At 55.3% G+C, this 25,174-nt stretch overlaps 1 protein-coding gene across 1 annotated transcript in view; it reads left to right on the top strand.

Annotated features, from left to right (window-relative positions):
• SEMA7A (semaphorin 7A (John Milton Hagen blood group)) overlaps positions 1-25,174 on the top strand; it is a 25,649-nt gene continuing 475 nt past the window's right edge. The window contains 15 exon segments of the mRNA XM_033070916.2: positions 1-204; positions 12,531-12,664; positions 12,988-13,038; positions 13,371-13,466; positions 13,543-13,627; positions 14,215-14,325; positions 15,737-15,790; positions 15,793-15,875; positions 17,099-17,277; positions 17,365-17,473; positions 17,694-17,892; positions 18,978-19,093; positions 20,008-20,159; positions 21,941-22,008; positions 24,210-25,174. The exon segment at positions 24,210-25,174 is cut by the window's right edge and continues 475 nt beyond it. Coding sequence (XP_032926807.1) covers positions 90-204; positions 12,531-12,664; positions 12,988-13,038; positions 13,371-13,466; positions 13,543-13,627; positions 14,215-14,325; positions 15,737-15,790; positions 15,793-15,875; positions 17,099-17,277; positions 17,365-17,473; positions 17,694-17,892; positions 18,978-19,093; positions 20,008-20,159; positions 21,941-22,008; positions 24,210-24,562 — 1,905 coding nt within the window. The 5' untranslated portion in view covers positions 1-89 and the 3' untranslated portion in view covers positions 24,563-25,174.

Raw genomic sequence — 25,174 nt, 5'->3', positions numbered from 1 at the left:
TGCTGGGATTGCTCTCAGCCTTTTGTACGCGGCGAGATGCGGCTGTCAGCCCGGCCGGCTCCCCATCCCGGCTGGCTCCCGGACTAGCCATGGGCAGTTTGAGCTCGCCCATCGCCCTGCTGCTGGCCCTGTGGCTCGGCCAGCTGGCTGCGTGGCCAGCGGGGCGCCCCAAGGTGAACCCCAGGATCGTCGCGGCTCCCCAAGGTGAGTCCCGGCTGCTCTCCCCCTGCCTGAGCAGATTTTTATTTCTTTCGTGTCCTCGGGGGTTTTTGACTCTCCTTAAAGGTGGGCTGAAGCTGCTGGCTTTTAATTGGATTTTTAGACCGTTCTTACCTTCTTTCTTTTTATTTTTTAATGTGTTGAGGGCATTAAAAGCTGTCGGAAAGCTTTTTTTTTTTTTTCCCCTGTCAGCTGGGTGTATCAAAGGCTGTCAAAAGCTCGGAGGCAGGACATATTTCCCAACTCTCGGCTCTCCAGAAAGGAGAAGTATATTTACATAGTTAATACACACTTAAACTTGCCCTGCTCGCTTCAGACGAATTTGGAGAGTAAATATTTGCCGAGGACCTCTGGTGCTGGGGGAAAAAATTTTACAAATGGCACGTAAGGACTTTGTAACCGCAAAGCCGAACAAAGAAATGTTTTCAAGGCTCCGAGCCTGGTGTGTCGGCGCTGGTTTTTATCCCGAGTTTTGGGCTGAATCCCCTCCAGGCTGGCTGGAACAAAGACCCCGTTGGCTTTGCCGGGCGGGCTCTGCAGCACAAGGGCTCCTCTGTGCTCCTCATTCCCGGCAACTTCCGAGCACGCCCATTTCCCCGCTCCGTTCCCGTGCCATCTGTTCTCCCCCCGCTGCCGTTTGCGGTGCCCTTCCCGGGGCTGGCAGGGCTGGTGGCCGTGTGTGCGGCTCGGGGGTGGCCTCTGCTGTCACCTTGTCACACACAAAGGGGCAGGGGAGGCTGCACGGCGATGGCGTCACCGGTGGTGGCTGCGGGAACAGGGACGGGAGCTGCTGCTCCGGGAGATTTCCCGACAGCGAAATTGAGAGCAAAGGAGGAATGGGCTGAGTGGCCGATCGCCACCTGTGTGTCCCTGCACCATGCTGTCGTTGTCCCTCACCCCGTGTAGATGGCACCTGCCACCGAAAGCAATTAGGGCTCGCCTTTTTTCCGTTCCTGATTAATCTGTGCCTCTCATCATTTCGGCAGAACTCGGGGCCAAGAGGGATTGCAGTCAGGGAGAGATGGGAGCGAGTCGTGCCCTATTTATCAACTCCTTGGTGTCACCTCTACCGTCCCCAAGCAGGGCTGTGGGTGAAGGGAGGAGGAGGATGAAGAAGCTGCTGTGGCAGAAGGAGCCGCACTGAACTTCCCCATGGCCCGGCGAGCTGAAAGCTCAGCATGTTCAGCGCTCAGGCTCAGCACGTGGCTGCTGCAGCTGCAGCCCCGCTCCCAGCCCGTCCCTGTCCCTCTCCGTGTGACAGGGATGCAGCCGCAGGGCTGATTTTCAGCTCGGCCCCCGTTCCTGGGGGTGGAGAGCAGCGCTGCGGGCCGGCTGCTGCGTTTGCAGCGCTGCAGGGCTGGCCCCGGCCCTGGGCTCTGCGGGAGCTGGCAGCTCTCCCCCAATTCAATTCCTTACCCAGCGCCAGCAGCAGGTGATGCGGCTCGGCAAAGGCACCTACCTCCACGTGCTCCAGCCCTGAGGAGGGTGAGCATTTCTGGGGCTGGATCCCTCCTTCCCTGCCTGCAAAGCTGCAGCTGCTTTTCCATCTCTCCATCACTCCCCTCCCTAGCACCGTGCCCGGCGAGTCTGTGACACCAAAAGTCTCAATCCCACTGGTTTGAGGTGGATTTGGTGACATCTAGAGCCTCCCTGGGTCTGCCAAACCCTGCAGCTCCCAGCAAGAAATTGGCGAGGGGATGTGGACGGCTGGGTCAGAATGTGCCCAGGCCGAGGTGGGTCAGACAAAGGAACGTCCTGGTGCTCCTGGATTAACAATTCCCACCACTGGAGCTCTGCAGCCCGCACAGGTGCCCAGCTCTGCGAGTGGTGCAGGATTCCTCCCTCTCTGGGAGCCCGGAGCAAAGCTCAGCTCCCCATCACTGCTCGGAGCACCTCGAGTCATTTTTGTTGGGGTGTCTCCCGGGCGCTGCCCTTCCCCATGAACGCTGAGTTCCTCCGGGCTGAGCTCTGGGGGCTGCACAGTTGCTCCCATCATCCTTTCCCTCCCCATCCTCCCCTGGATTTTTTTTCCCTGCCCGGCAAAGGTGCAGCGCATCCCACACTGGGCTTGGCTCCCGTATCCCGGGGGTGCCAGCAGAGGGGACACCCAGCTCATCCCGGGGGTGACAGCAGAGGGGACACCCAGCTCATCCCGGGGTAACAGCAGAGGGGACACCCAGCTCATCCCGGGGGTGACAACAGAGGGGACACCCAGCCCATGCCGGGGGTGACAGCAGATGGGGACACCCAGCCCATGCTGGATGGTGACAGGAGAAGGACACCCAGCCCATGCGGGCTGTCTCCTGACCGGAAAGTCACCGAGCATCACAAATAGCTGAGCGTGGCACGGAGCCCGCAGGCGAGCTCGGGCTGCTGCGGCCCCACGGCTGGGCTGGAGCTGCTGCCACGCTCAGCAATTCGTCCCTGCTCAACCACACGTACAGAGGGATCCGAGGAGAGCTCGGATATTCGCCTTGGCACCGCGGGGCGGGGATGCGTTCTGGCTGTTTAATTATTCCGAGCTCATTAACAGGTGAGCCGGGAGCCGCGGGGAGCAGGTGCTGAGATAAGCGGGTTCCCGAGGGGAAAGCAGGATTATACAATTGACCTTTGGCTGCCTCTGGCGGGGTGAGCTGGCTTTAGCCCGCCCCGGGATACAGCGAGCCTTTGGAATGGCGCTTCTGGGAAACCGCCTGGGCTGCCTGGAACAGCTCCTGGGCTTTGCTGAGCCCGGTCAGCAGGGCTGGAGGGGAGTGAGCCGTGCCCTGGCGCACTGGGCGCCCCTGGAACCTTCTGGAAAGAGCTGCAGAGGGGCTTGGCATGAGGGATGGAGGGACAGGACAGGGAAGGAAATCCTGGCTAGGATGGAATTCCCAGAGAAGCTGTGGCTGCTCCTGGATCCCTGGAAGTGCCCCAAGGCCAGGTTGGACAGAGCTTGGAGCCACCTCAGCTGTGATGAGATCCTTAGGATCCTCATCCCTTCCTGTTGTGGCAAAGCAGGGATTTTTGGTGCCAGCAGCAGTTTTTTCCCCCTCAGTGACAGCATCTCTGGTTTTTTTGTGGTCCCATGGTGTGAAACATCTTGGTAGGACACTTTCCCACGAAGCTCTCTCGGAGCATCACCATTTCCAGAAGAAAGCTGCTCGCTTTCCCAGCAGTGCTATTTTCTCCTCTTTCACAGGGTTGGGTGATGCTGGGAACTGAAAATGTTAGTTGGGGGAAAAAAAAAAAAGGAAAAAAGAGAGGGGAGAAAAAAAAAAAAAAAAAAGAAATATGTTTTGCTGTGCGCAGATTGAAAAAGAAGAAAAGCAAACCAAACAAATGGAGTGAATCACAGGCACCTCCTGTTGCAAGAGCACGACACAAAAACAACAGGCAGGGCACGACTGATAGAAGTTGTGGCTGGAAAAGGAGCCAGATGCCAATTCCTGACCGAGCTCTCAGCTCTGCACCAGCCAATTTGGGGACAGAACTGCTGCAAACGGGCCTGGGAAGGTGTTCTGTGGGTGATGCAGTGCCTTAAATGGGACAAACTAAATTTAAACCCGAGTGCTTGGGTACAAACTAAATCTGAGCTGGAGCACGGAATAAATCTAAAGTACAAGGTGGTTTTTAGGACAAAGCTGGCATCCAGAAAAAGGGCTGGAGGTGAGTGAGGAGGGGAAATGGGTTCCAGCCACCTCCAGCCTGTTGGCTATTCCCGGCTGCTCCAAAAATAGGGCTGCTTCCTGCTTGCTGCTGGGCACCCTTCCTTCTCCTGCCAGCCCCAGCTCCTCCCGGAGCGGGATGTGCAAGCAGCTGCTGTCGTCTAGGTGTGGGGACGCAGTTTGGGTGATCAGTCCTCTGCTGCTGTCACCTGTCCCCCTCTCTGCCCTGTCGGCTCAGGGCCGTGATGATTCCTTATGGGCCGGGGTCAGATATTCCGGTCTGGTGGATGTGGGAGGAGGAGGGCATCACCAGTTTCTGGAGTTGGAGGAGTTTCCCTGAGGAATTCACTCCCAGTCCCAGCCAGATTCTTGCCCTCGGGCTGCCCTGCACAGTTTTGGGAAGTCTGATTTCAAATTCCTGCCCCCGGGGGCTTTCCAAGACCGGGAAAAGCAGGAGGTGAGGGAAATGTGAATGCCATGTCTGGGTGCTGGGGAGGCGTTCCCGTGGCATTTCCAGACACAAACCGGGGTGTCCCGGGGCTGGCACCCACCTGGAGCTCACAGCAAGTGTGGGAAGCCTCCGGCAGCAGGAGGAGGCTGGGAGGGCAGGGTGGGGACAGTGAGGAAGGACAGGGTGGGATAATTCCTGATCCCACTGAGATCCTTCCTGATCCCTCTGGGAGGGCACAGTGAGGCCATTCCCAATTCCTTTGGGAAGGCACGTCAGGATCTCCTTCCCAAAACTGCTGGGAAAGGCATGGCAGGGCCATCCTGATCCCTCTGGGAAGGGCACAGTGTGGCCATTCCTGATCCCTCTGGGAAGGGGCACATCTGGATCCTTCCCAATCCCACTGGGATCCTGCCTGATCCCAAAGTCTTTGCATGGCAGGGCCATTCCTGATCCCACTGGGATCCTTCCAGATTCTACCAGGAAGGGCCTGTTCTGCACACACCACACCTTTATCCACAGGGATAAAACCTCTGGATCTTCCTATCCAGAACATCCCTGCCCAGGAAGGATTTTCCAGCCATGGGGATCTGGGATAGGGGTTGGGATGGAGCAGGATTGTTCTGCTGGTGGATGCCTCAGGGCAGTTTTTCCCCCCTGGGAGGCCTTTCCTGGGAAATCAATGCCTGGAACTGACTTTGCTGGGCTGGGAGGGGCTCCCTGGATCCCGCCGAATCCATCCTTTGTTGTATTGACACGACATCCAGCAGTGCTTGTACCATTGTTCTTGTGGCCCTGGGATAGAATTCCACGACCACAGGCAGGAGCTGGGAAGCGGCACAGCCTGGGAGCGCCGCTGCGGAGCGGAGCCTTTGGGAAGTGGCAAAACCTGGCTCTAAATTTAGTCCCTGCAGCCGTGAGGGGCTCGGACCTGCTGGATGGCAGAAATCCACGGAATCAAAGGCTCCGGCCTCGCCTTGCAGCTCCAGTGCTGCATAATTATGGGGGGAGCGAGAGTGGGGCTCTGTGTTAGTATTCATGGAATTGCTGCCGAGCCCAATCCAGCCAAGGATTCGGTGTTTGACAGGGAGAATTCCAGCGTTCCTGGAGCGTGGGGCGAGCTGAGCCCCGGCTTTGAATCCAGGGTTTGTTCCCAGCGGGATGCAGGGTAGGGGTCTCTTTTGTTGCTCGCTGAGTGGGTGTTTGGGATCAATTCCAGAGGGCATATCAACAGCACAGCTCCCAGAACAGCTTTGGGGATCCCAATCCCAAAAGCCCAGCAGCTTAGTTACCAAACCAAAAGGGTTTTTCTCCCTCCCCACCCCCCCATTCCAGCCCCCAAGGCGCTCCCAGAAATAGCTCGGGAGTGCTTGACGTGCCAGGATATTTCCTTTCGGAGTGTGGCTCTGAAAAAGCCCCTGCGGGGCACCGGGATCGCACAGGGGCCGCCGGCTTTTGTGGGATGGATTATCCCTGCTAATGCGGGCTCCATTGTCTGCCCGGCTCCGGAAAAACTGGGATCTCTCCAGGGCACAGCCAATATCCCGGGAGTGCAGGAAAAAGGGGGGAAAGGAACTGCGGAAAAGCGGGGTGGGGTGGAAAAGCCCAGGAGGAGGGGAGCTCGGAAACGCTGGGGAGGCAGAAATGGGATGAGAAAAGAAAACACGGAGCTCTCGTGGCTTCTCATCTCCGAAGTGGTGTGATGAGTGTGATCTCTCTCAGGGGGATGAGAAACTCCCGGGGCCGCGCCTTGCCGGGATCTCGGGGTGAGACAGAGGTGGGAGGTGGCTCAGGCTGCTTTCACAACTCTTCTTTTTGGGGTTTCCTGTCATCTCCTGGGCCTCTTTGGGGGGTTTTAGGGCTGTGTGTCCCCCCCAGTCCCTGTGCTGGTTCTGAGTGAGCAGATGGAGCTTTCCCCAGCTGGAAAATGAGAAGGAAAGCAGCCCACAGCCCCAACCCCTGCATTTGGGAACTGCAGGACCAAGGGAAGGCAAAATTCCAGTCAGGGCTTTTACCCAGCTCGGACTGATGGGAAAGCACTTTGGAAAACCATAAACAGCTCCTGTCTGGAATTCAGGAATGCTCGGCCCAGGCGAGGCCGTGACCGCAGCATCGCTGCTCTACCTGGCCCGTGCCCTGCCCCGGGGGACGAGGAGAGGCTGGGCTGCCTTTGGAATTCCGACCGGACTCGTCGATCCACGTTCCAACCTCGCTATGGATGGCACCCCAAGCCAGGAATGGCCTCACTTCAACCAGAGGGTTTCCAGCCCTCCTGCTGCCTGGTTTCCCCAAGAGTTTTGGGAGGTCCCTGCTCCTTTTAGAGCAGGAAAGCAGTGCCAGGCTGAGCAGGAGGGGCACGTGGAGGGAGTGAAAGCGGAGCCAGGCTGGCATTTGGACACAGAGGAAGCTCCTGGGGGGATGGGACAGAAACCTGGGGGTGTTGCTTCTGCTCTGCTCCTTCTGCTTTCCTGGAAGAAATGACTCGGGGTGGTGCATGGGACAACCCCAAACAGCAGCGGGGCTGTCCTGGGGTGATCCCTCAGCCCTTCCAGGCTCTCCTTCTCCAGGGGGGTGTCCGAGGGTCCCTCAGGGGACACCACCCTGCTCCTGCAGTGCAGCCCCGGCAGAAGCTGGGACAGGAGGGAAGCAGCAGGGAGGAAGTGTCCCTCACGCATTTATGGCCTCTTGGTTTCTTTTTACGTGTCCTTCTCGAAAAACCTGGCTTTTAACCCGAAATGTGTCACTCCTCACGAGGTGTGACCTTTGCAGCTGCAACCTTTTCCATTATTCGGTGGCGTGTCAGAGCACAACCTGCTCGAAATGTCCCCAGATTGCTCCGAAACTCTCATTTACAGTCAGGACTGTTCCTATAAAAAAACCCCTTGGTACAGGTTCTGTCCCATGAGCCTGCCAGGCTGCCTGAGGCGTCCATCCCATGGGAAAGGGACACTTCTGTCCCCCGGTGTCACACTGTTTCCTCGTGTCACTCTGTTCCCTTGGAGCAAAGTCACGCAGCAAGGAAAACTTAGCACAGCAGCTCCTTGGAGACATATTTCCTCTTCCTGAAATGCCTCAATTTCGGAATTTATAGATTGTCTAAAAAAAAAGAGAGAGAGAGAGAGAGAAAATGCGGCTTTGGCTTCTTGAGGGGAGGAGGGAGAGGCAGCAGGAGTGGGAGCAGTGCTCTGGGGGTGGAGGGGTGTCCCTGTCCCCCTGGGGTGGCTGCTGGCGCTGCCCTGACGGTGGGAAGGAGGGAGTGACAGAACTCCAGCTGCACTGCGGAGTTTCGGGGGTGAGGTGTGGGAGCTCGTGCGTGGCTCAGGAAAGCCGCCCTGAATCAGATTCCCGGGAAATCTGGAACCGGACAGGGATCGTTGTCACCGCATCCTGACTGATACCCAGAAGAGCTCGGCCTGACTCAGAGCCGAGGTGAGAGCGCAGGTGACATCCAGGGACACTCCCACATTCCCAGCCCTCAAGTCAGCTTTCTTCCTGCCTCTCGTCAGCGAGGTCGGAATCTCGATGAGGATGGGGAAAGGAATCCAAGCTATGGAGTGTTGGGAGCTGCGAGCGGAGGCTGCGCGGGCAGCGGAGCAGGTGGCAGTGCCATCGGGGCCACCGCGAGTGACAGTGACACGCGTCACAGCGACAATTCCCGGGGGGATCGCCTGGGCGTCGGGGCTCGGCTGCCTGGGCTGAGCTGCCAGCGCTCGGCACCGCGCCCGTGCCAATCCCGGTGCTCCGCGTGCGCGTGTCCCCGTCCTGCCACAGCCACAGGAGAGCCGGGATGGCGCAGCACAGCCGAGGGGCCGGGTGGGTAGCCGGTTCCAGACAATTCCAGGGAGCGGGCAGACTCCTCTCCCACCCCACATCCCCAGGTGATTCCCACTTGGAAGGAATTTATGGGCAGAAAAAGAAGGCTCTTCCTCGTGCCTGCTCCATCTCCCGTAAACTCAGCAGGTTCTGCTCCCACCCCGCTTCCACTTTCATTTGTGGCGAGCTTTATTTCACTTCCCGATGGTCAGAACCATCACATCAGCAGCATTCCCACAGACTTCCAGAGCTCCCCCCTCCCTCCGGAGCGGTGCGAGCCGGTGACTCAGGAGCGTCTGGGCTGCGGGAGCCGCTGCCAGCCGGGAACGCTGGAGCGAGCAGAGGGAAGGCGGAGCTGAGTCAGCCCCAGCCGGGCCGGGTGATGGAGTTTGCCGGGAGAGGCTGCAGCCCACGCTGCCCCGTGCTCCGGAGGTGGGAAACTGCCGGCTCTGGGATGCTCTGGGATGCTCTGGATGCTCTGGGATGCTCCGGCGTTGGGCGCCAATTGCAAGAGCCTAAAATGAGGGATGCGGAACTCCAGACGGGCTCTTTAAAATGCTGTTTATTGTATTAAATGATGCAGCAATTCACGTGTTGTGGGTGGACAGAGCCCAGCCCACAGCCTGACAGTCACAGCTGAACTTTTCAGATTCGCCTGACAGTTTCCTCTAGTTCTGGTTTCAATTCATGATGAACTTTTTTCATGTAGATCATCTTAAAACATGACAACCAATCAACACCTTTACTATTACCTATAGCCCATCACAACTGCTAACATTGCCATATTCATGTTACTATTGTCCAGTCACGAAAGGTTAGTGTGTTACAGTTTAAGCTAGAAGTAATTTTTCAGGGTTTTTTTTTTTTTTTTTTTCAGTTTTCTTGCAGTGGAAAATTCTCAGATCTTTACTTGCAACATGGCATTTTTGTTCATCTGCGAAAATCCTTTTGCTTGGTAAAAACGTCTTTAGTTTGAGGTGGATTTATCCTTTGCTCAGAGTCATAAAAGCCCCTTCCAACTCACTTGCTCGTTGCCTTCTCAGCTACCCAGCAAGACTGGCTCTGCAATTCTTTTCCTCTATATCAAAACTTGCTGTCATTTCTATTCCTTCTTCAGATTCTACATTCTACATTCATTTCTGTTACACATACATATCTGTGAGACCTTCCTGCCAAATCCTTATCCATCCCAACACTCTGGGATGCTCCGGGATGCTCCCGGGTGCTCCGATGCTTCCCAGAAGGCTCCGCAGGATTGTTCCCTTCTCTCCATCGGCCCCAGGCATCTCTCCCCGATTTGATGTTCCTGCTCCCCTCCCTTCCCCTCTGGCGCCGAGTTCTGCCGAGCACAAAGCCGCCCTTTCTCCCATTCAGGCCGCCGGAGCGGGGACATTTGCAGGGACAGTGGTGCCATTGATTGCCGCAGGCGCTGGGCAGAGGGGCTCGGCGGGGTAAGCCGGGCTCTGGGAATGAGCCCTGTGTCCCCCGGAGCTCCAGGGTTGGATTTGGGAGCAGGGGTGACAACGGGGTCAGCCAGGCTCTGGGAATGAGCCCCGTGTCCCCCGGAGCTTCAGGGTTGGATTTGGGCAGAGGGGCTCGGAGGGGTCAGCCAGGCTTTGGGAATGAGCCCTGTGTTCACTGGAGCCCTGGGGTTGGATTTGAGACAGAGGGGTGACAGCAGGGCCAAACCTTCCAAGGGCATGGCCCTTCTTTCCAGCGTCAAAGCAGTTTTGGGTTTGCCAGGAGAGATGTCCCATTCTTTGGGGACACAATAGGACATGGCCTTGTCCTTGGAATTGTCCCAGGCCAGGCTTGGAGCACCCTGGGACAGGGTGGAATGGGATGAGCTTTAGGGTCTCTTCCAGTCCCAACAATTCCATGATTTTATGCTGCTGTGCCTCCTCATCCTCCCTCCAAAGCCCAGAGCTGCAGTTTGGGGTGCAGGATTGCTCCTCCATCCCACCAGGGGAGAAGGGGATCAAACCCCTTCCCTAATCCAAGCTGCTGCAGGCAGAGCGTGACTCGGGACCAGCTCTGCAGGACTCAGGACCAGCTTTGCAGTTTAGAACCAGCTTTGCAGTTTGGAACCAGATTTGCAGTTTGGGACCAGATTTGCAGGACTCGTGATCAGCTTTGCAGCTTAGGACCAGCATTACAGGGCTTAGGAGCAGCTTTGCAGGACTCAGGACCAGCTTTGTAGTTTGAGACCAGATTTGCAGGACTCAGAACCAGCTTTGTAGCTTAAGACCAGCTTTGCAGTTTGGGACCAGATTTGCAGGACTCAGAACCAGATTTGCAGGACTCAGAACCAGATTTGCAAGACTCGAGACCAGATTTGCAGGGCTCAGAACCAGCTTTGCAGCTTAGGACCAGCTTTGCAGGACTTAGGAGCAGCTCTCCAGCAGCAGAGGGACCCGGCAGCCGCTCCTGGCAGTGTTTGGAGCCCGGCTGGCAGCGCAGGGAGCCCAGCCCGGGCTGCTGGAGGGCCCTGGCTGGCAGAGCTGTTTTCTCCCTCGGCTCCGTCGGTGATTCACGGCGTCCCTGCGGAGCTGCAGGATAAACAACAACCACGGCGCCGGCCAAGTGATTGTTTAGGGCTGCTTTGTTTTCGGCTCCGCGGCTCCTCGCAGCTCGGCAGGGCTCAGGGAACACAGGAAGAGCCCCCAGGGCAGCAGGAGAGAAGTGGGGAAGAGGAAGAGGAGCTGAGTTTGGAGATTTGCCTGGATTGGCAGCGATTTAGGGGCTGGAGGTTTCAAACAGGGATAGAGTTTGGTGGGGTTTGGGCAGACTGGCTCGAGGTGTGCTGGCAGGGGGTCACAGCATTTTAGGAGTGGGGTTTTTGGGAAGGGATTCTTCCTCTCCTGGGCAGGCTGAGACTGAGCCTGGCTGCAGAATCGGCCTGAAAGATTCTGGGCCAGCTCCTCCAGCTCGGGCTCAGAGGTTCCTGGGAGCCCTTGGACACAGCGGCAGGAATGAGGGTCCCAGGGGAAGGGCACAGGGAGCTGTCCCCTCACTGTGTCACCAAACCAGCTCGGGGGGTTCTGGCAGCTTTCCCAAGCCCTGCTGGGAAAACCCCGCTTGTTTTCAGGGACGAGGGAGCCCGAGGAGCTGGGAATAACCCCACAAACAGCGGGAACTCAGCCCTGGTGACCTCAGGCGGCTCGGCAGTGCCAAGTGCCAGCCCTGGAAACACAGAGAGCCGCGTGCCGCTCATTAATTCATTACCCAGAGGCGCTGCCCGCCCTTGGCTGAGCGCTGGGAGCGCTGCCCGGGGCACAGCCGCTCTCTTTGGGAAAGGGAAAAGCAGGAATCCCTGTGCTGGTGTTCCCACACACCTCGGCATTTTGGGACCGGGGAGAACAGGGCTGGCCTCCCCCAGCCCAGCTGGACACAGAGCAGAGGGGTTTGCAGGGAAGGGCAGCTGGAAAGCCGGGATGTGAAAGAGGAAGGGCCAGAGGGGGACAGGCGGCTCTGCTGCCAGCTGGAGTGTCCTGAGGCACGGCTGTCACTTTTGGTTCCTGTCTGGGACAGACAGCCAGGGGCTGTGGCTTTGGGTGAGCCTGTCCCCTGTCACACCTGGTGTATGGCCTGGGATCCAACCCCTGTCAGTGCTACTGGGATCCAAACTCTGTGCTGCTGGAATTCAAACCCTGTCAGTGCTCCTGGGTTCCAAACCCTGTCTGTGCTTCTGAGATTCAAACACTGTTTGTGCTCCTGGGATTCCAAGCCTGTCTGTGCTCCTGGGTTCCAAACACTGTCTGTGCTTCTGGGTTCCAAACACTGTCTGTGCTTCTGGGTTCCAAACCCTGTCTGTGCCCCTGGGATTCAAACCCTGTCTGTGCTCCTGACTTCCAAACCCTGTCTGTGCATCCTGGGTTCCAAACCCTGTCTGTGCTCCTGGGATTCCAAGCCTGTCTGTGCTCCTGGGATTCCAAGCCTGTCTGTCCATCCTGGGATCCAAATGCTTTCCCATCCTCCTGTGATCCAACTCTCTACATCCCTCTTGGTTTTCAAACCCTGTGCATCCCTCCTGGCCCTGTGAAGGATCCAAATCTCTCTGGGATTGCCTGGATTGGTTACCAGAGTGGGAGAGTGATCCCTCATGTCTCAGCTGGGATTCTGGAATCTGGGATTCTGGAATCTGGGGTTCTGCAGCACCCAGAGCCAGGACTTGGACACTCCCAGCTGCCCTTCCTGCAATTCCAACAATTCCCCAGCTTCCTCTCTGCATTGTGGAGCTTTCCCATCCCCGGGGACCCAGGGACAAAGCCCGGAGCCCGGGAGCCGCCTGTCCCCTGTCCCAGCCCCACGTCCCGGTTTTCCCCGGTGCTCCAAGGGCTCGGGAAGGGAGGGGATCAGCGGGTGCCCCCCCAGCATTTCCCTGAGGTGTGTGCCATCCCCAGGTGCCAAGGAATATGTGTTCCCGCGGTGGGAGAGGTTCCCGGTGTTCTTCCACCAGGAAAACACCTCCTCCATCTACATCGGCGGCGAGGGGAGGCTCTACTACTACGACTTTGCAACCCGCGAGAACTACACGGTGAGGAGGCTCTACCAGTGGGTTTGGCCTCATAAAAACCCCATAAAACGTGTCCGGGATTCATCTCCCAGCTCGCATTCCAGGCATGGATGAGCTCGGGCTCTTCCCAGCCGGCTCCATCCCGCCAGGAAGAAAAATCCCAGCAGGAAGCTGGGTGGGCTCTTCCCTGGGTGGGATCGTTCTGATTCCAGCCAGGGATGCTCAGATCCATCGCTGGGATCCAGTCCACCTTCCCGAGGGATTTCAGGAGCCAGGGGTTGGGGGACAGGGACACCTCGCGGTGTTTGGCGACAGGAATGGAAATTCCTTCTCTTTTATCCCAGGAAGAGTTCCCGGTGAAAAATGAAGGGCAGTGCTTGTCGTCCGGGAATTCGGTAGGTCCCACCCCTGAGGGGACCTTGGGTTAAAGGAGGGAACAGTGGGGTGGGGAGGATTTGGGGTGAATTGGGAACAGTGGGATGGGGAGGATTTGGGGTGAATTGGGAACAGTGGGATGGGGAGGATTTGGGGTGAATTGGGAACAGTGAGATGGGGAGGATTTGATGTGAATTGGGAAGAGCGGGATGAGAAGAGCTGGAGGATTTGGGGTGAAGGATCTGCCCGTGCTCCCTCCGGATTCAGAAATCTGGGAAAACCCAGGAGAGATCAGGGAAGCTGCGTGGTGCTGGGGGCTTGGTGCCACTCCAGGCTCCTCTCCCCCTGACAGGAGGACAGCAGGAATTACCTGACCCTGGTGGAGCAGTACGGGGACGGGCTCTTGGTGTGCGGGACCGGCGCCTGCGCTCCCACCTGCTGGAACGTGGTAAGGACCCTTCCCCCATCCCTGCTGGGGAAAACCCGGCCTGACCCCACTCAGGATCCCTTGCTGTCCTCCCCAGACCCAGAGGAAGGAGAGCCCACCCTGGGATGGGAGAGGGATCGCTCCGTTCACCCCCGACTCCAACACCCTCGTGGTGGTCGATGGTAAGGAATTGGGATATTTTCCCATTTTCCTGTCTCCAGTGGGTTTGTTGTGCTCAAAGCCTCCCTGAGGCTGCTCCAGCCCTGCTCTGGGTGGCCTTGGCTCTCCTCATTTTGTCCCCATGGGAATGCCACATCCTTTTGGGACAGAGGGGCTCTGTGTGGGAGAAACCCTGTCAGTGCTGCTTGGGATCCAAACCCTGTCAGTGCTGCTGGGATCCAATCCCTGTCAGTGCTGCTGGGATCCAATCCCTGTCTGTCCATCCTGGGATCCAATCCCTGTTTTGTTTTTGGAATCTAAACCCTGTTTGTGCTCCTGGGATCCAATCCCTGTCTGTGTTTTGGGAATCTAAGTCCTGTCTGTGCTGCTGGGATCCAATCCCTGTCAGTGCTGCTGGGATCCAATCCTGTCTGTGCTGCTGGGATCCAATCCCTGTCTGTCCATCCTGGGATCCAAACCCTGTCTGTCCATTCAAGGATGAGCTGCCAGGACTGGGATTCCCGCTCCATCCCCACCATCCCTGTGATGCTCAGGAAAACCTGGCTGCTTTCCCTCCTCCTCCCCACCCTCAATCCCTGCTGTCCCACAGGCCAGGACATTTACTCCACCATCAAGAAGAGCCAGCAGAACGGGAAGATCCCTCGATTCCGCCGCGTGAGGGGCGGGGGAGAGCTCTACACCAGCGACACGGTGATGCAGAGTGAGTGGGGGACATTCCTGCCTTGGGGACATTCCCTGCTGGACTCTGCCACCCTGCAGAGCTTCTGGCTTCCTCTCACCCCCAGTCACTGCTCTGCTTCTGCCCCAAATCAGCACAAAAGTGACTTCCCTGTCCTCGGGGGATGGGGAAATGAGGCTGGATGGAAGGAAACTGGGTTGTGCAAAAGGTCCCTCCAGCATTGGGCAACTTCCAGTGCTGGCAAACCCCAGCCAGGCTGAAACCTGGGCAGGGACAGGGTGCAAAGGAGCCTGCTCCACTTCCCTGGGGTTCTGGTGGCTTCCCAGGGGAGAAATGGGGGATTTTCAGGATAAAAAATGGAATTAAAATAACACCCAGATGAAACGGGGTGGGAAACCAAACCAGGCCTGAGAACTGATCCCTGGACATTCCCTGTCCTGGGAACACCAGAGCTCTGATCCCTGGGCATTCCCTGTCCTGGGAACACCAGAGCTCTGATCCCTGGATATTCCCTGTCCTAGGAACACCAGAGCTCTGATCCCTGGGCATTGCCTGCTGTAGAAACACCAGAGCTCTGATCCCTGGGCATTGCCTGCTGTAGAAACACCAGAGCTCTGATCCCTGGGCATTGCCTGCTGTAGAAACACCAGAGCTCTGATCCCAGGGCATTCCTTGTCCTGGGAACACCAGAGTTCTGATCCCTGGGCATTCCCTGTCCTGGGAACACCACAGCTCTGATCCCTGGGCATTCCCTGCCATGGAAACAGCAGCTAAGGAGGCTCTGAGGGTGCAGGGGTGCATTTCATGGCATTAATAGGGACAGTGTTATGGGGTTTTCCCAATAAGATGCTCGGATTTCTCCTCCTCAGGGATCCTTCCTTCCCACAGCAGCTCCCAGAGCTGGGAGGGATTTTGGTTTCTGTGGCTGCCAAGGCTTCCCCATGTCAGGAAAATTGATCCACAAACACCAGAGGTTTATGTCCAAAAAGGAGACAGAGGAGTCCTTTTACTTTATTCAAATAAAGGGAGAGGCCATGGGCCATTCACCCGGGGTATCTCAATTTTTTATCCTCATTTCCTGGCCACATTTCCCTCTCCCTTGAGAGGTGCACACTTCTCAAACACCTGATACCTGAGATTCCCCTCTAATGTACAACCCCCCCTTTTAATTTTTAATTATTATGGAATTCATAGTTTCCCCCCCTTATTTCAACACTCAGTTTCATTTATCAGCAAACCTACAGTTTGTTTGTAAAGGCAAATATCTTTTTTCCCATTCACCAATCAGTGGAATCCTTCCCGTTGTTTCTTTTATCTCTCCGTGCTGGTTTTATCTCAGATCTCTCCTTTCCCTGGGGCACATCCGTGTCCCATTCCCTGTCCCCACCCCCTGGATGAAACCAGATCCAAACTGTGTCCCTTCCCTCCCCAGACCCTCAGTTTGTCAAGGCCACCACGCTGAGGCACGAGGAGCCTCACCAGGACAAGATTATTATTTCTTCCGCGAGGACAACCCCGACAAGAGCCCCGAGGCTCCCCGGAACATCTCGAGGGTGGCCCAGCTGTGTAAGGTACCTCGGGGACAGGGCGGCGTGGCAGGGACAGCTCACAGCCCCTGCTTTGGTTTGGCACTGCCATGGAGGGAGCATTCCCTGCTCTGTCTCGCTGGTGTGACAAACCAGGTGAAATTTAAAAAGTTTAATAAAAGACAGTAAGGGACAAACAATAAGCAAAGCCTTCAGCCAAGGGCACACATTAACTCAGGAAACACTTCCTTAAATGCATCACTAGTTTGCATATTCATAGATTTTCATAGATTTTTCATGTATTATTCAAAATCATCCCCCCCAACATGTAAATCAACATTTTTTTTTTATGGTACTCCCTGATAATGGAAGATTAATAAATTCCTTCCCTGGGGTTCTGGTGTCCAATAATCCAAGAATGTGAAGAATTTCCATATATCTTTTTACCATTCTCTGAGCAAAACCTTTTACGTCACCATGTTACAGCCCAGAAAAATATAGATTTATCACACTACTATTTTTAACTTTTGTTAATAGCAGAGCTAAAAGAAACTGTATTCACACAGCAGAGTTTTCCAACACTGTACATGTAGCATTCATTTTAATATTTGTGAGAAACCAATCATACAATATTGGGATGGCAGGAATGGGATTGTTGCAGCACCCCACAGTTCCCTACGGGGATTTTTGACTCCAAAAGTCAAGCTAGAGCTTCATGTGCTTGTCCAGATTGTCAGCTCGTGGAGTCTCCTGTATCCACTGGAGCAGTGATTAAATTTTTGATAAGATTAAATCTTATTTAAAGTACAGAAAGTTCAGCAACACTTCCAACCACGAGCTAGAAGTGACCAAAATGGGGACAGATCCAGCTGCTCCAAGTCTCAAAGCTGAACAGCCCAATAGAGAATTAACACCTGTATTATTTATACTTTTAAGCCAAAAACCAAATTCCTGTGACCCTCAGTGCAGCACTACTGTCCAACCAGAAACCATGAAGGAAGAGGAAGATGAGCACTGAAAAACACCCAAAATCCTCCATCTTGTCCCACACCTATTATTGCATTAAAACAACCTCGACTTTAAACCCTTCACCATGTGAAATCACACACTTCTATTTAACTGCACACCTGTGATTTTAACTTTACCATTTAAATTTGGAAGCCTTCATGTCCAAAGCAGTGTTCTCCAGGGGGTCGATGTTAGAAAACATAGAAAGCTTAAAACCCTCAGATTTCTGGGATCCAACCCCTGCTGTCCCTGTCCCCCAGGAGGACAAGGGAGGCACCAGCTCCCTCTCAGCCTCCAAGTGGACAACATTCCTCAAGGCCACCCTGATCTGCGTGGATCCTGTCACCAAGGGCAACTTCAACTGGCTGCAGGATGTCTTCATCGTCCCTGCGGCCGACTGGCGCCGCTCCAAGGTCTACGGGCTCTTCACCAACACCTGGTGAGGGCTCCTGACCCAAATCCTTCCTCTGGAGAGCAGGGCAGGGGTGGTTGGTGTCACCCTGACCCTGTGGTTGTCCCCTGACAGGGGGAGCTCTGCCGTGTGTGTTTATTCCTTCGGGGACATCGACGGCGTGTTCCGCACATCGCGGCTCAAGGGCTACAGCGGCCCCACCCCGGAGGTCAAACCGGGCCAGGTGAGGCAGGGGGCTGGGAATGAGGGGACAGTGACAACAGTGACAGCAGTGACAACACTCCCGGGGCAGCGGTGGCACGGCACCTTTGGGCATCCCCAATCCATCCTCAGCCTCTGATGGTGCCTTTTGTCCCCTTTTGTCCCTTTTTGTCCCCTTTTATCCCTCTTTTTTCCCCTTTTGACTACTTTTATCCCCCCTTTTGTCCCCTCTGTCCCCGCAGTGCGTCCCCTCCGGCCAGCACACGCCCAGCGAGACGTTCAAGATCGCGGACAGCCACCCCGAGGTGGAGGAGCGGGTGGAGCCGCTCCGGCCGTCCCGCAGCCCTCTGTTCCACAACAAACACCGCTACCAGAAAATCGGCGTGCACCAGGTGGCTGCGGGCGACGGGCGGAGCTACAACGTGCTCTACCTGGCCACAGGTACGGGGACACGGCCGAGGGGACGGTCCCAACCTGTCTTGTGCCCGTCAGGCGAGGAGAGAGCTGCCAAAATTTCGGGAACAGCCGAACACAGCCAGCTTGGCTGCGTGGGGGGCTCCAGGCAGCGTCCCAGGCATGGGGGAGGAGGCAGAAATTCTTCCCAAAGGGCAGCTCCATCGTTTTCGGGTGTTTCTTCATCCCTCCCATCCTTGGGATGTTCCTCATCCCTCCTATCCTTGGGATCTGCTTCATCATCCCTCCCATCCTTGGGATCTTCCTCATCCTTCACCTCCCATCCTTGGAATCTGCTTCCCATCCCTCCCATCCTTGGGATCTTCCCCATCCCTCCCATCCTTGGGATCTTCCTCATCCCCCCATCCTTGGGATGTTCCTCACCCCTTTTATCCTTGGGATCTGTTCCCTGGCACTCACAGAGGAGCAAAAATCCCTGACTGAAATCAGGGAGTGAAATCCTGGATTTGTGTTTAGGGAAGCGCAGCCGGCTCTCGGTGGGTGCCTGGAGTTGGGTTGGGGCCCACCAGTGCTGGGTTGTGGATTTGTCGGAGAAATGGAGAGAAACAGAGCAATGGATTTAGAGAGAAACAGAGAAAGAGAATTAGAGAGAAACAGAGATAGAGAATTAGAGAGAAACAGAGATAGAGAATTAGAGAGAAACAGAGATAGAGAATTAGAGAGAAACAGAGATAGAGAATTAGAGAGAAACAGAGATAGAGAATTAGAGAGAAACAGAGATAGAGAATTAGAGAGAAACAGAGAAAGAGAATTAGAGAGAAACAGAGATAGAGAAACAGAGCAATGGAGAAGTAGAGAAACAGAGAAACAGCCAACCAGAGCAATTGGGATTTTCCAGCATCCTGGGTTTAGACACAGCCAAGGCCCTGCAGGGTCCCCTGGGAAGGGCCATGGGATGGACACAGGGGTGCTGACCCTGCATGAGCTGGGTTGGGGGGCTCAGATCCCTCTGGGATTGCCCAGCCCTGTTCCCCTGGGTGCTGCTGTGGGTGTCAGATCCCCCTGGCACTGTCACCTTCTCCTCAGCAGGGCTGTCCCCTCTCTCTTCCCAGACAAGGGGTCCATCCACAAGGTGGTGGAGCTGCCGGACGGGGTGCAGAACATCATGGAGATCCAGGTGTTCCCTGACAAGGATCCCATCCAGTCCATGATCCTGGACCATGCCAGGGTGGGTCCCTGCTCTGGGGGGAAGGAGAATGGGGTTGGTCAGGCAGCTCCTGGGGGCTGGGGGTGAAATCATGGAGTTATTTGGGTTGGGTGGGATCTTTGGGACACCTTCCAGTGCTCTGAGCCTCAATGGACACTGCCAAGAATCCAGGGGCACCCACAGCTGCTCTGGGAATTCCATCCTGGCCTCTCCCCACCCTCCCAGGGAACAATTCCTTCCCAATACCCCATAAATCCCTGCCCTCTTGCAATGGGAAACAATTCCCTGTGTCCTGTCCCTCCAAATTCCCTCTCCAGCTCTCCTGGAGCCCCTTTAGATGCTGGAAGGGGCTCTGAGCTCTCCCTGGAGCCTTCCCTTCTCCAGGTGAACATTCCCAGCATCTCCAGCAGCTCCAGGTCCTTCCTGCCCTCCCTTTCCTGACAGGACATGACTGTCAGGAAAATTAATCCACAAACACCAGAGGTTGATGTCCAAAAGGAGACAGAGGAGTCCTTTTACTTTATTCAAATAAAGGGAGAGGCCATGGGGCATTCACCTGGGGTATCTCAGATTTTTATCCTCATTGTCCACATTTCCCTCTCTCTTTCCCCATGGCTGAGGTACTTGAGAGGCACAGACTTCCCAGAACTCCTGATACCTGAGATTCCCCTCTAATGTACAATCCTCCCTTTTCATTTTTAATTCTTATGGAATTTATGGTTTTCCCCCATTGTTTCTTTCATCTTTCAATATCCAGTTTCATTTATCAGCAAACCTACAGTTTGTTTGTAAAGACAAATATCTTTTTTTCCATTCATCAGTGGAATCCTTCCCATTGTTTCTTTTCTCTCTCAGTGCTGATTTTATCTACCAGCAGCCCCTCAGCTTGTTTGTAAAGACAAACCCAACATTCCCCTCCCTCTCTCCTCCCCCAGGCCGTGCTCTACGTGGGCTCCAGCAGCCGCGTCCTGGAGCTGCCCATGGACATGTGTGGGGCTTACCGCAACAACTGCCACAGCTGCGTGCTGGCCAGAGACCCCTACTGCGGCTGGGCCAACGGCTCCTGCCTCTCGCTGGCCCTGGGCCGGTGAGTGCTGCCCACTCCCCCTCCCATCCCAACGGCCACACCCTCAGCATTCGCCTGCTGGCTGCGCTGGCCAAGAAAATTTGAGGTGTTCTGTGTGGATCTGTCCCTCCCTTGAAGGGTTGTGGGGCGCTCTATGCAGATCCGTCCCTCCCTTAAAGGGTTTTATGCACCCAAGCCCCTCTCCCCAAAATTTAGGGGTTCTCTGTGCAGATCCATCTCTTCCTTAAAAAGTTTTGGGCACCCAACCCCCTCTCACCCCGAAAGTTTGGGGTGCTCTGCGCAGAGCCCTTGAAGGGTTTTAGGCACCCAGACTCTCTAGTTAAAAGTTTGGCGTGTTCTGCATGGATCCATCCCTCTCTTGAAGGGTTTTGGGCACCCAAACCCTCTCACCCTGAAAGTTTGGAGTGCTCTGTGCAGATCCCTTGAAGGGTTTTGGGCATCCAACCCCTCTCACCCTGAAAGTTTAGGGGGGTCTGTGTAGATCCCTTGAAGTGTTCTGGGTACCCAACCACTCTCCCCAAAATTTTGGGGTGCTCTGCATGGATCCATCCCTCCCTTGAAGTGTTCTGGGCACCCAACCCCTGTCACCGTGAAATTTTGGGGTGCTCTGTGCAGATCCCTTCAAGGGTTTTGGGCACCCAAACCCTCTCACCCCAAAAGCTTGTGGTGCTCTGCACAGACCCATCCCTGCCTTTAAGGGTTCTGGGCACCCAGCCCCTCTCTCCAAAAGTTTGGGGTGCTCTGCATGGATCCATCCTCCCTTGAAGTGTTTTGGGGTGCTCTGTATGGATCCATCCCTCCCTTGAACAGTTTTGGGGTGCTCTGCATGGATCCATCTCTCCCTTGAACAGTTTTGGGGTGCTCTGTGCAGATCCACTGCTTCCTTAAAATGTTTTGGGAACCCAATCCCTCTCACCCTGAAAGTTTGGGGTGCTCTGCGCAGAGACCTTGAAGGGTTTTAGGCACCCAGACTCTCTAGTTAAAATTTTGGGGTGCTCTGCATGGATCCATCCCTCCCTTGAAGTGTTTTGGGCACCTAATCCCTCTCACCCTGAAAGTTTGGGGTGCTCTGTGCAGATCCCTTCAAGGGTTTTGGGTACCCAGCCCCTCTCACCCCGAAGGTTTGGGGTGCTCTGCATAGACCCATCCCTCCCTTGAAGAGTTTTGGGGTGCTCTGTTTGGATCCATCCCTCCCTTGAAGGGTTTTGGGGTGCTCTGCATGGATCCATCTCTCCCTTGAAGAGTTTTGGGGTGCTCTGTGCAGATCCATCCCTTCCTTAAAATGTTTTGGGCACCCAACCCCTCTCACCCCGAAAGTTTGGGGTGCTCTGCGCAGAGCCCTTGAAGGGTTTTAGGCACCCAGACTTTCTAGTTAAAAGTTTGGAGTGCTCTGCATGGATCCATCCCTCTCTTGAAGGGTTTTGGGCACCCAACCCCTCTCTCCTCAAAATTTTGGGGTGCTCTGCATGGATCCATCCCTCTCTTGAACAGTTTTGGGGTGCTCTGTGTGGATCCATCCCTCCCTTGAACGGTTTTGGGGTGCTCTGCATGGATCCATCCCTCTCTTGAAGGGTTTTGGGGTGCTCTGTGTGGCTCCATCCCTCCCCTGAAGGGTTTTGGGCACCCAGCCCCTCTCCTTGCTGCTGGGTCTCTGTTGGTCACCTCCAACCTTCTGAAATTGGGTTGGGAAGTGAAGATTCTCTCTCTGATATGGGGGTTCTCATCCCTCAAACACCACTTCCCAAAGTTCTGTTCATGCTTATTCCCATTCCCACCCCCAGGGAGGTGCTCCAGAACCTGAACCTGGGCTCGTGGCAAGGAAACTGCCAGAGGGGCGATGTCAAGGAAGGTACGTGGAGGTGTTGGGGCTGGGGAAGGAATTGTTGGATTCTCCAGGGGGTTTGGATGGTGGGGAGCTGGAATCAACACACCGGGCTGGAATTTGTGGAAATAATTTTTCCCAGCTGGGTGGGAAGGAAAAGCCTCGTGGATTCCACAAGACATGGATCTGTCGCGTCGTGGTGGAGTTGGGGTTGGAAAGGACGTGAAGATCCTCCAGGCACAGACACAGACACAATCCTACCAGCCCAATCCATCAGTCCTGGGTGTCTCTTGTGGGTCTGACAATCCTTCAGTTCCATACACAGACCTGATCCCACCGGCCCAATGTGGGTCCTGGGTGTCTGTTATGGGTTTGAAAACCCTCCAACTCCATCCTTCCATGCACAGACCTGATCCCACCATCCCAATCCATCAGTCCTGGGTGTCTCTTGTGGGTTTGAAGATCCTCCAGTTCCCCCCTGCAGGCACAGACACGATCCCACCAGCCCAACCTGTGGGTCCTGAGCATCTCTTGTGGGTTTAACTCTGGCTAAACGCCCACAGAACCCCATTCATTCATTCTCTGCTATAGCTGAGGAGAGGAGGGACAAAGAAAAAGAGATTTAAAAGCCTCATAGGGTGAGATAAGGATCAGCAGAAAACACGCAAAGGGCAAAACAGGCCCAAAACTGTCAAAGGCACGCAGAAAAATTTATTAGCAGAATTCAAAGAGGATCATGAGAATAAAATGAAACTTTAGAGCACCTTCCCCCCCACCCCCACTGACAAGGAGATTTTAGTCAGTTTGTCACTTTACAAACTCTTTCTGCACAAATTCTGGGATGAATTGCAGGGAAAAAACCCATTCCTTGTGTTGTCATCCTCACCACAGAGAATTTAATCTCTGACACTCGAAACATCTCCTCCTCCCTTCCCCCTTTTGGTTTGTTCTCCTCTTCTCCTGAAGGAGAACCCATCCATGTTTCTTTTTAAAATCAACTCTTTGTGGCTAAGCTTTATCAACATTTTTGGTTTGGGCGTAGCTTCAAGATATTCTTGGACATCTTGAGACATTTTGCTTCACTGTCTTGTCACTTGAGCTCTGATTTATTTGAGTATTCTGATTTAAAGAACATTTTGTGAGAATGTGCCTTCACCTTCTCCTTCTCTCTGGCTCAGGAGAGAATCAGTGTCCATGGGTTTGTTTGTCCTCAGGCTCTATCCACTGAGAAGTTTTATAGAGTTTTATGGAGTTTTTATAAAAACTTATGGGATGGGGCTCAGCAGCCCCAAAGAGAGGGAGAAAGAGGAATTTCACACTTTTCCCGCATCTTAAATGTGCCATCACAAAGGTGTTGCTAACTTATCTAATTGATGTAACTGATGTAATTTATGTAATTTATCTAACCCATCTAATTTATCTAACGCATCTAATTCATCTATCTAATTTATCTAATTTATCTAACTCACCCAATTTATCTAACATATTTAATTTACATAATTTGTCTAATTAATCTTTGGGCTGGTATGGTCGGAGCCTGCAGGGATGGGCTCTGCCAGCCAGAGTAGAAATCTCGAGGAGCTTCTTTCCCTCTGCCCCTCTAAACCCCAAACCGTGCCCAACTCACCTCGCTAAACCTCAAACTGTGCCCAACTCACCCCATAAACCCCATACTGTGCCCAACTCATCCCACCCCAAACCATGCCCAACTCACCCTGCTAAACCCCAAACCATGCCTATCTCACCCTGCTAAACCCCAAACCGTGCCCAACTCACCTCACTAAACCCCAAACTGTGCCCAACTCACCCCATAAACCCCAAACCATGCCCAACTCACCCCATTAAACCCCAAACCATGCCCAACTCACCCCACCTCACTAAACCCCAAACCATGCCCAACTCACCTCACTAAACCCCAAACCATGCCCAACTCACCTCACTAAACCCCAAACTGTGCCCAACTCATCCCACCCCAAATTGTGCCCAACTCACCCCACCCCAAACTGTGCCCAACTCACCCCACTAAACCCCAAACCGTGCCAAACTCAACCCACCCTGCTAAACCCCAAACCGTGCCAAACTCAACCCACCCTGCTAAACCCCAAACAGTGCCAAACTCACTGCACCCTGCTAAACCCCAAACCGTGCCCATCTCACCCCGCTCTGCTGAACCCCACACTGTCCCCAACTCACCCCATCTCACCCTACCTCCCCCCGTGTCCCCACAGGTGACTTCAGGAACATCTCGGTCGTGCCCTTCTCCCGCTATTACCTCAACTGCTCCATCGAGTCTCACTACGCCACCTACAACTGGTACCACGAGGACGCGCTGGTCAAGAGCTGCAACACGTCCCACCCTCAGCGCGACTGCTTCCACTTCATCCCCAGCGTGCGGCGCGAGCACTACGGCCACTACGTGTGCGTGTCCGAGGAGGACGGGTTCCGCCAGGCGCTGGTCAAGGAGCGCCTGCTGGACCGCCAACGCTTCTTGTGGCATCGCGACCGCGCTCCGGCCGTGCCAGAGCCGTGCTGGTTCCTTCTCCTGCTGCTGGTGATGATCCTGGTTGAGCTTTTCCACTGATGCTGCCCCGCTCGCCCTGCCGCGGTTTCTCCTTCGCTGCTGGAAGAGCCTCGGAGGGAGAGGGTGGCACGTGGTGGCCGCGGTGTGGCTCACACCGCTGTGCATGCGCTGGTCCTCAGGGCGCGGCCGCTCCTTGCATGTGATGGAGATGAGGAGGAGGAGGAGGAAGATCCCCGCGGGATCCCCGGAGATTTTGGTGGATGATGTCGGGGCCTGCTCCGGAGGGGCTCGGTTCGGTTTTTTATATTTGGTGTGGGAGGGAGGTCGGGAATCGGCGCCGCGTTGGGAATTTGCATGGAAAAACCTCCTCGAACTGGATTTGGGGTGTGGGGATGGGAAGGGAAGGTGGGAGCAAAGCCCGGAGCGCAGAGGGAGGAGCTGGAGACGCACAAATCCTCTGCCGGGGGCAGCGGGGCCGAACCGCTGCCACCCTGCCCTGGTGGCCTCAGGGAAAGCGGATCTCAGGGCACCGGGGGAGCTGTCCCTGTCCCTGTCCCTGTCCCTGTCCCTGTCCCTGTCCCTGTCCCTGTCCCTGTCCCTGTCCCCCGCCTTTTCGGAGCTCTGGGAGCGAGACTAAACTGTGAAAATCGGGATTTTCTCCCTGCAAAACGG

The sequence above is a fragment of the Catharus ustulatus genome, chromosome 12, assembly GCF_009819885.2.
Source record: "Catharus ustulatus isolate bCatUst1 chromosome 12, bCatUst1.pri.v2, whole genome shotgun sequence".
NCBI lineage: Eukaryota > Metazoa > Chordata > Aves > Passeriformes > Turdidae > Catharus > Catharus ustulatus.
The sequence above is the reverse complement of the archived record's forward strand: the minus strand, read 5'-3'. Positions and strand labels throughout refer to the sequence as shown.